Raw genomic sequence first — 9743 nt, 5'->3', positions numbered from 1 at the left:
CAGATTCTGGTAAGGAGATCATTTAAAGTAGGGTGTAGATGATAATCCATTCTTCAAAGATGGGCGGTCACAATACAGGTAAAAATCCATCGTAAATTAAAGGGTGAACAGGGCACATTTTTTGTGCATTCAATTGCTATTACAGCCAACAAGTTATGTTTTGCAACAAAATGTAAAACATTTAAGAAAAAAACAACAGATACTTCCTTATAAAGTATTTTTTAATAAAAACATAACATATTATAACTCAAGGCATTAGAGTATTAGCTTTACGAAGTTGCAAACATCCAGTTATGATATCATTAGGTAATAAATGGACCCTCCTGTACTCGTCTGAATTAGCATACCGCATTTTTGTGCGTGGGTCTGTATATTTTGCCTGAAGAAAATAAATTCGGGTTAAGTTTATTGTTTACTATTTCATATGAAAGATAAAAGCGTAGTTCACAAAGATAAATGTTCAAAACAAAGTTTTTTGTTTGGTTGGTGTCAATGTAATAGATATTTGTGTAAGAGGGTTGTTAACAGGGAAGGGAGATATTGAACAGGATGGGTGGGAGGTAATGTACTAGACCCTAAAAACAACATACCTCAAGCCCTGAAATGTCTGAATACTTTTTAGCAGGTCGAAAAGATGGAGGCGCATCAATTGAACCATCTGGAAAGTAGATTATTAAGTAATAACTTGGTTTTTACACTGCGCTATACAACAAATTTAAGAGTTATAATGTTAAAATTATAATTATTAAGTAAAATAAAACAAAAAAGACATTATAATGCTATTTAATTTTAAAACTCCTCATAAGAGGTAGGTTATTTATTTTTAATTTTTTTGAAGTCTACATAAGTAAATCAAAAGCTCACAAGTGACATCATCTGGTCCCCACTGCAGCGCCCTCTCTGCTGCAACTATTTGCTTCAGATTTTTCCACACCCTTGTCCTTTTATTTCCAGCAATGCCTTTACTAGAATGCTGAAAATAAAAACAAGGACCTTAAAAACGTAGTAAGGCTTTACATTAACAAAAGTATTTGTATAACATAAAACTAAAATATCCACCAGCTTTAATAAAAACCCACAAAATCCATGTTCTATTTTGTGTCCATTGAGGTTAATGTAATTTTCACGTCTTAGAAAACAACTAACACTCCAAAGAAATGCTTAGTATACATCATATTTTAAATATGGATTTTTTAAATCTATAGTTTTAGGTAGAGATCTAGATCCATTCAATTAACACTGCACTCCAGAAAATCTAAAAGATTATGATTGAGAATAATGAGAAAAAAAAAGCTATATTGAAAACCAGCAGAAATTTAGAAATATATATATATTTAATAAAACTAATTCAATAAACTTATATTCCAATTTTAAAATCCTAATAAAAATAATTCACAATGTTTTATTATCTTCCCCAATTACATTTGAATATCGAGTCTAATTTGGGCAAAAATAGAGTGTTTAAATGGAAGATTTATTAATTTGTACTTACAACAAAATTAGAATCTTTAAAAACAAATGCGGAGCTGGGTCTATCTGACTCAGTTGTGTCTTCAGTTACTACCTGGCCACCTGGGACCGTGACAGTTGTCTGTATAGTTGCCAAGGAATCATTTAAACTATCTGATGTATGTGTGACATCCTCATTGGAGGTAGTCACATCAACTGTCACAACTATCTCTTCAGCTATTTCAGATTCATCCACATCTGCTATTGTCAAATTTTCTCCATCATCTACATCTGCTATTGTCAAATTTTCTCCATCGTCCACATCCGCTACTGTCAAACTTTCTACATCATCCACATTTGTTATTAGCAAATTTTCTCCATCATCCACATCTGCTACTGTCAAATTTTCTCCATCATCAACATCTGCTACTGTCACAGTTTCTCCATCCTCTTGTTCTGGTTCTAGCAATTTAGGCACCAATGGCTGAAACGTAAAGAATAAAAGAAATTAATTAAAACAAATTTTAATGTGTTCTTGAAATTCTATGTTAGATCACTCTAAAAAGCTTGATTTTTAAAAATACAAAACTTTAAAAGCTACATATATGGATTTCAACCACCTAGATCTATTTCACTCATCAGTATAGTTTTTGGTGAAAACTTTCAACAAAGGAATAAATAATAATAAGCTTTCATTGAAAAAGAATTTTTGGAATTGTTAGAAGGACAAAAACAGAATCAAGAGCAAAAAACTTGAAGTAGTTCTATCTATAAGAGAAAAAAAACAGAAGAGACCAGAAAACAAGAAAAAAAAAACAGGGTGCAATAAATAGTGCAAGTAATAGATATGGAAGGGAAATGAAGAGAATGAATCAGAACTCTGCATAGTGATAGAACAAATTTCAAACAGTTTTATACTTATCAAAACTAACAAACATATTTTATGATATAATCTTATTTCAGGACAATGTGCATTTGTGTACAAGGGACTAGGTCTATATATATCATTCTCTGCATGGAGGGACCATGCGGGACACAATGTATACCCACGCTGAACGTTCCCCTCCCTCGCTCTCCAGGCATGCTGAACAGACCATAACGCTACCACCCCCACACGTCGGGTGAGCTGTGGTTCATGCCAAATGTTTACAATCATAGAGCCAGGTCAAATTAGTGAATGATATTAGGGGCAGATAATTTTTTTTTTTTAATGATTTGGAACTAAGGGGAGGTAATAACAAGTTATGCTTGATCTTTTAATTGTTGTCTGTAAACTGTCATCACAGGGCATGAGCTACTGATAGTGTTTTAAAGAAAAAATATTTTCAGTAGCAGCATTGGTAGTGATGAATTCACAAATTATGAAGAATTACTGAAAAGTAGAAAATAAAACAACTAGGCCCCCCCCCTAAATTTAAAATAGCCATAGGCCTAAGCCCTAAGGGGTCGTCCATAAATGACGTCACACTCGTTGGGGACAGGGGGGTCTGTAATTTTATGACGGTGTGTGATGAGGGGGAGGGGGGGTTCAGATGGTGCATATTAATAAAAAAGCAATGTTAAAAAACGAATTTTAGACGTTATTTCGCGTTTTATAAATTGTAATAGCAATTGATTAAAATACTCTATTTTGACAGAGTTCAGATAAGATTTTAGAAAAATATCGATGTTTTAAACAAAATTGAACTGCAATTTTGAGGGGGGGTTGTAGGTTTATCTATAATATTTGACACAAACATATGACAATATACTTAATAGAATAGCTCTATTAAAGCCTTGACAATGAGGTTACGTTTTTGTACATTAATAGTACTACTACTGAGCTAGATTCAAGATTCTAATTCATAACTAACTGGTGGTCAGACTTTTAGGAAAACAGAGTAATACATTATAAAAACAATGTAGCGTGCCTACTTAATTAATAAACTAATGCACTTAAAGGTAATCTATCGTTTTAGCGTAATCAATTCGGCCGGTGCTAGTAATGTAGGGATAAAGTAACTAATGAATATGGCTCAAATATGAATATATTTTTGATATTGTATTAAAATACTAAAGATAATTGAATATTAAATCACAATTTAAGGTTAAATCAATAAAAATATCATGAAATTAACGTTTAACAACGATGTTCCAAATACTAAATTTGCTATCAAAAACAGCGGCCATCTTAAGAAAGTATTATTTTGAGTCATTTCCCCTTAATTTCTATTTGTATGGACATGTATTGCTGTTTGCTGTTAAATACGATTGTCTTGTTTTTAAATACAGAGTATGCGTTTTTTTTTAAATTTCTGTTCTTTAAACAATTTAATTGACTGACAATAAACATCATCAGTTCTAGAATTATTATTATGAGATGCAATTTTTTATAAATTAAGAAAATCCCGATTTTTGTACAGCTACTACTACTAGATCTAGATCTAATGTTTATTTAACTATTAGTTTGAGTTAATTGTTATTGTTTGTTTGCTATTTTCATTTCATATTTTCATGTTTTTTAATCCTTTTATTAGAGATTTAATAAAAATGACGTCACGTTTTTTGACCTCTCTTCACCTTAACTCTCTCCCCCCCCCCCCCACCCCCATTTTCACCGTCACGAAATAGTCGTAATGTCGAAAATTAACTTTTTGCCCTGCCTGTTAAAAAGTCAAGCCATAATTCTAACGAAAAAGAATTTTTTGTTCAGCATTTTTGTATTAGGCGAAATACATAAAGTTTCACGTTTCTTACCCCTCCCACTTCCCACGTAAAACGTCGTCTCAAAACCAGTTACTCCACCCCTTAAGTGCACGATGTCATTTATGGTAGATGTGAAAGTCCTAACCTCCAATGTACATTTTGAATAACCTTTGTTGTCAAAATGTTGATACCAAAAAACCAAAATGAGTGATATGGGGTTGTGCATAAACGATGTCACATATGCTATGCTAATGTGACGTCAACTTACGCAGGACCGCATTTTATGACCTGTAATGAAGGGGTGATCGGGGGGGGGGGGGGGGGATGCGTGACGTCAATTATGGAAGACTTCTATAAAGCGTTCGTTTTCATGCATACATTTGTTCATAACTATTGCATGCCTGTTGTACTAAGCGGTGTAAAACAACCTCAGCACATCATCCCCGCCAAAAAGGGCCTGCCACTAAATGCCTACCGACGAAAATAGGCCTCGCTATATTGATTCCAAATTAATTAACTTCTGATAATAAGGCTCAAACCAAATAGCTCCTGGCAAAGATATTCGACAAGAGTCCAGGACAGTTATTGGCTTGCAGGTAAAATTGGACAAAACAGTAAGTTTCGCGACATGAGGCATAACAAAAGATCAACTCTTAATACGACAGCAGCTAATGTGAAGCCAGAGCTCACTATAGGCCTGAGTTTAATATAGTGCAAGCAGTGGAAAGCCTCTAAGACGGTGCATTAAGAATACGGCCGTCGGCAAAAAGCCCGCGTCCGACGATATCTGAACATCAATTTGTCTTTTATAAAGTGCGGAGCACCTTTAAGAGCTGAGCTTAGGAGGTGTCCCTGTTGACACCATCTCTAGCGCCGCTATGTCCACATATAAATCACAAGTTTTGCGTGTAGCTTAAAATGGACGGACGAAGTTTATAGGTGGGACCGGAAGCCTAAATGCCTTTACGGAAGCCGCTGTGTCACGGGCATTTTAGAGCCGAACGTCTCAGGGCAGCAGGTTGCAGAAATTAAAAGCACGTGAATTTGTATAGTAGAGGGAGAACAGCATGCCACTGTAATAAATTAAACACCAATATAATTTACCGAACTAAAGTCATTTAGATCTATTCGTCAGCCTAAACGTCGCTAACGTCTCAACGCCATAGTGCCTGTTTTTTTTTTTTAATTACGCAGTATCTCTTCCTCTAACATTAGCCTAATGACAAATGACGTCACGCGCGCCGCGAAAGTGGTGACGTTGTGCTTAGTGGGGGATGAAACGGCGGGGTTGAGAAAAATGACGTATTTCTTTTTTTTTGAACAGAAGAATAAGTGATGATTCTAATTCTCCTACGAACTATAGGTTGAACTCGTTTTTTTCTTGAGGGAGATATCACTATATAGTGGGTGTTTTTTTGTTTTTGTAATAATGGATGGTGGGGAGGGGTAAACATCGACTACCGAAAAAAAAAAACTGATGAAAGCAGAAGGCAAAGAAAATAAAAAACCATGTGGTATTCAAATGTAACTAATTAAAATTTAAACCTATTTTCATAAACACAATAATCTTAATTCAGAAAAAGTGTAGCCTGTGACTAATGTCTAGAAACAAAATAAGCAACTAGGCATAAATGGATCACCCATAAATGACGTCATACTTTTCCCGATGAATTCCCTTTCCCCCAATCATCACTAAAAGCAAGAAATGACGTCATACTTTTCCCGATGAATTCCCTTTCCCCCAATCATCACTAAAAGCAAGATGATGATTTAATATCATATCGCAGTTTTACTATACCCGAACCCTTAATCACAATTTCTATCCAAAACGAATATACCCTTCATCATTTAAAAAAAAATATTTTACCCCGTCCCATATTTTGAGTCCAACGTCATTTATGAAGAATATGGACGACCTAAGAATTGACAGCTATGTATATTAAACAACAAAATCAACACAATATAGTATATACATACGAATAGACATTTTTATCAAGGGAAACTACTCTAAATTTTATTTGGAAAGATGGCCGCTGTTTTTATCAAGAAATATTTATCTCAAACACCTCGTTTAAAGTTAGTTTCATGGTATTTTAAATTGTTTTGGTCACTGATTGTTATTTTAAATCAATTATCTGTTTAATTTTGTAAAATTTGACTTAAATAAATATACTTTTTTAAACAAATATATTCATCAGTTACTTCTCCCGCACATTTCTACTGCAGCCGAATTGATTACGCTAAAACGATAGATTACCGCACTTAAATGCACCATTCAAATATTTACACTGTTTAGCTTTTTTCTTTTAGAAGAAAATGATGGTGAACTTCGTGATCGCGAAGTTCTCCTGTTAGACGCCATATTGTTATTGTTAGTAATCTAAAAACATGAATTACTAGGGGCGGCAACCCTTCAAATAATTAAGGGCAGAAAGATGTGTAGCTCAGTACACGCACAGAAAAAATTGTAACATTAATTTGACTAAATGTTATCTTCCATTAAAGAAAACATCTACATTTAAAGTTATAGAACTCTATTCTAATTTGTTTGACTGTGATTTAAAGGCAGCACATTTCAGCACGTGATGTGCCTCCCTTCCCACCAGAGTTTCTTTCAGGGATCTCTTCGGGCGGCAGAGCCCCCCCCCCCCCAAGAAAGTCTACCGCCCCACTCCCCCCGAACTAGATGGAATTTACATAGTAAACATACACTTTTACTAGTGACCGCCCCCCCCCCCCCCCCAAATGTTGACCCCCCCCCCCCACCCCGAAAATATCAAGTGCCTCTCCCGGAGTAAAAAGTCTGGAAGAAACACTCCCTCCCATCATGCGTTTTTAAAGACACTGTTACTGTCAGTCAGGGGCGGAACTACCATACCGCCAGACCCCGCAATGCGGGGGGGCCCAGGACGTTTAGGGGCCCAGTTCCGACCAAAAAACAATGAATTTTTTTTTCAAAAATTATGTTTTTCATGCATCTTGAAAGTGGTTTTGTAAAATAAAAATAAATAAAACCAGGTCTACTATAGCAGATATTTTTTGCGTAGAAAAATATTTTAAAATCTACAAGAGCTTTAGTTTGAAAGGTAGGCAAACATTCACACAACTTCCATGACTTACTGCCCTTCTTACCTGTACCTGATCACTATGTTAAAAAATGATCTTTAAAGAACACAAAATGCAGTAGTTTATTAAAAGATGTATGATCTGAACTTAAAGACTGCTAATTTAGTTAAATGTAAGCGATTATTCCGGATGTTTTTCTATAATTTTTAAAGCGTGTTTTTATACCAACTCTGATTTTAAAAACTTTCATTATGCTGTAATACTTTAGAATTAATGATGACGATATATTTAATTCTGATTGTAGACAAATAAAACTTGAAGACACGAATAATGTTAAACAACTGTATTACATTCTAAAGTAATTATTGGTTTGTTTTGACGTTTATAATTAAATATGTAGATATATATATATGTATATATATATATATATATATATATATATATATATATATATATATATATATATATATATATATTCAATATATAACCATTCTGAGCAGAGGCGTATCCAGGTTTTCGTTGTAGGGGGAGCGAAATGAGCATAAAAAGGCGCCGAATATTTAACACGTTCTATATACGTGTATTATATATATATATATATATATATATATATATATATATATATATATATATATATATATATATATATATATATATATAATAACAAGCTGTATGTCATTACTTCGCAAATCGAAAGTTTGACCCCGGGTAAAAATTGGAACCCCCACCCCCTTGAGACGATCTACGCCACTGAAGGAATATTTAAGTTAACTAAACATCTCTTAGACATTCTACACATTTACATACCGGTATTTGAATATTCACTCAAGTTAACTAACCCTCTCTATGACATTTACACAATTCACGTATTTGAACATTTGAGTTTACTTAACCTCTCTAATTTAGTAGAAAATAGTTTCTAGACCCGTGTAGGGAGTTTTTACATGAGTGTTTGAAATATGTCCGTGGTATCTGGATGAATGTTAACCAGCGTCAGCATTTTCTGAAGTAGTTCATTGCAATATCCTATTAGAATTATGAATTAGTTATAAACTTTTCCCTAACTATGATGTAGAATCTATCTATATATAGATATCTATCTAATCTATCTAATGTAGAATCTATCTATATATATAATTCTCTTATTGGATACCATAGAAAAGACCAAGGTGTAAGCGCGCCTAGCAGGCCCCTCTCTAGGCATATCCCTACCACCCCCACATGGTCTGGTGAGCTGTGGTTTACGCTAAATGTTTACAATAGTAGAGCCGGGTTTAGTGACGGCTATTAGGGGCAGATAATTTAGTTTGAAGCTATTTTAACCTTAGGGGAGGTAACTAAGAGGGGCTGCTTTCACTGAGGGGGGGGGGGGGGGTTGGGGGAAAGGAGGGTTTCAGTGTTTTAAAGGAAATATTTTCAGTGACAGCATTGCTACTGTCGAATTCACAAATCATGAATTACTGAAAAGTAGAAAATAAAACAACTAAATAGTGGCATATGCCGCGGGTCGGCTCGTATATATAATTCTCTACGTGGGGACCATGTGGGACACCAACAGCAGGCACGCACGCCGACCCACCCCCTCCAGGCATGCGCAACAGACCACACCAGTCTAGTGAGCTGTGGTTCTAAGGGGAGATAACAAGTACTGCTGGATCTTTTCATTGTAAACTGTGGTCACGGATGGCTGCTTTCAATTTTTAAAAATTTCCCGTTCATGCTCAAAGCATTCTAACCTGTAGCTCCTCTCCTACTGTTTCATCTCTAGCAATGTCCAAATAATGACATGCTGCTAGCAACATTTGTAATTTGTGTGCTCATTTAAATATTTAAAATCACAAACCCAATTTTAAATTAAATTTATTTAGGTTTCATGACAGATTGCTAATGTGTGTTACAAGTCTCAATAATGTAAAACCGAATGCATTGTATCAAAAGTAGTTGGAAGAAAATGTTAAACTTAAACATGACATTAAATTTTATTTCTTTAGTAATCCCAATATATAAATGAAATTTGTATTTGTATGTAAAAGTAATAGGTGTATAATTTTAGACTACTAGAGTAATATTTTATTTATTTTCAATAAGTTTAAAGCTGTGCAACAAAGATAACACCATTTTGTCCTAGCTCTTTAGTTTAAAAGTACAACTGTTTAATAATACAATAATATACATAATATACCATCAAATATAAATCTTTAATAAGATGGGCAACTGTACACATAATATATCAATATATAATAATATTAACATTAAATTAACATTTAATAGCTTTGTCATTTAAGTTTCATAGTTTTCTATGCAGCCTTTACTTCATTATGACTAGTTAAATAATTGTCTTGAGTTTTACTAGCAGAAACAAACAACTTGGCAGATTTTAATATTTGTTTTTGCTTCCAGGCCGGCATCCTGTAAAATTCTGTTCTTGGCATGTTCAGAATTTGCATGAAATCCTTATCTGATAAATACAGCTGGTGAAAAAAAAGAAATTAATGGTAAGATTTGCAAAAACATAATTTTTATTAAACATTAGCTAATTATAA

The 9743-nt window shown here is 34.1% G+C and overlaps 2 protein-coding genes and 1 long non-coding RNA gene across 6 annotated transcripts in view; 1 reads left to right on the top strand and 2 right to left on the bottom strand.

Annotated features, from left to right (window-relative positions):
* Nucleotides 1-212: 212 nt before the first annotated feature.
* On the bottom strand, nucleotides 213-6539 carry LOC131944870 (uncharacterized). The gene is made up of 5 exons (XM_059305750.1): nucleotides 6422-6539; nucleotides 1493-1933; nucleotides 865-973; nucleotides 591-658; nucleotides 213-379 (listed from the first exon to the last, which is right to left on the bottom strand). The coding sequence occupies exons 1-5, from the start codon at nucleotides 6494-6496 to the stop codon at nucleotides 248-250; spliced, it is 825 nt and encodes a 274-aa protein (XP_059161733.1). The 5' UTR covers nucleotides 6497-6539; the 3' UTR covers nucleotides 213-247.
* Nucleotides 6155-9743, top strand: part of LOC131944874 (uncharacterized) — a 5555-nt gene continuing 1966 nt past the window's right edge. Inside the window, exons 1-2 of the long non-coding RNA XR_009387086.1 lie at nucleotides 6155-6210; nucleotides 9601-9695. This is a non-coding gene — a long non-coding RNA (uncharacterized LOC131944874). The remainder of the gene's footprint in view (nucleotides 6211-9600; nucleotides 9696-9743) is intronic.
* The window catches only part of LOC131944869 (advillin), a 24063-nt gene continuing 23449 nt past the window's right edge, over nucleotides 9130-9743 (bottom strand). For all 4 annotated transcript variants that reach the window (XM_059305746.1, XM_059305747.1, XM_059305749.1 and 1 more), the window contains one exon: nucleotides 9130-9671. In XM_059305746.1, coding sequence (XP_059161729.1) covers nucleotides 9498-9671 — 174 coding nt within the window. In that variant the 3' untranslated portion in view covers nucleotides 9130-9497. The remainder of the gene's footprint in view (nucleotides 9672-9743) is intronic.

This window comes from Physella acuta, unplaced genomic scaffold (assembly GCF_028476545.2).
Source record: "Physella acuta isolate Inbredline_101_S28 unplaced genomic scaffold, ASM2847654v3 ptg000511l, whole genome shotgun sequence".
NCBI classification, from domain to species: Eukaryota; Metazoa; Mollusca; class Gastropoda; family Physidae; genus Physella; species Physella acuta.
The sequence above is the reverse complement of the archived record's forward strand: the minus strand, read 5'-3'. Positions and strand labels throughout refer to the sequence as shown.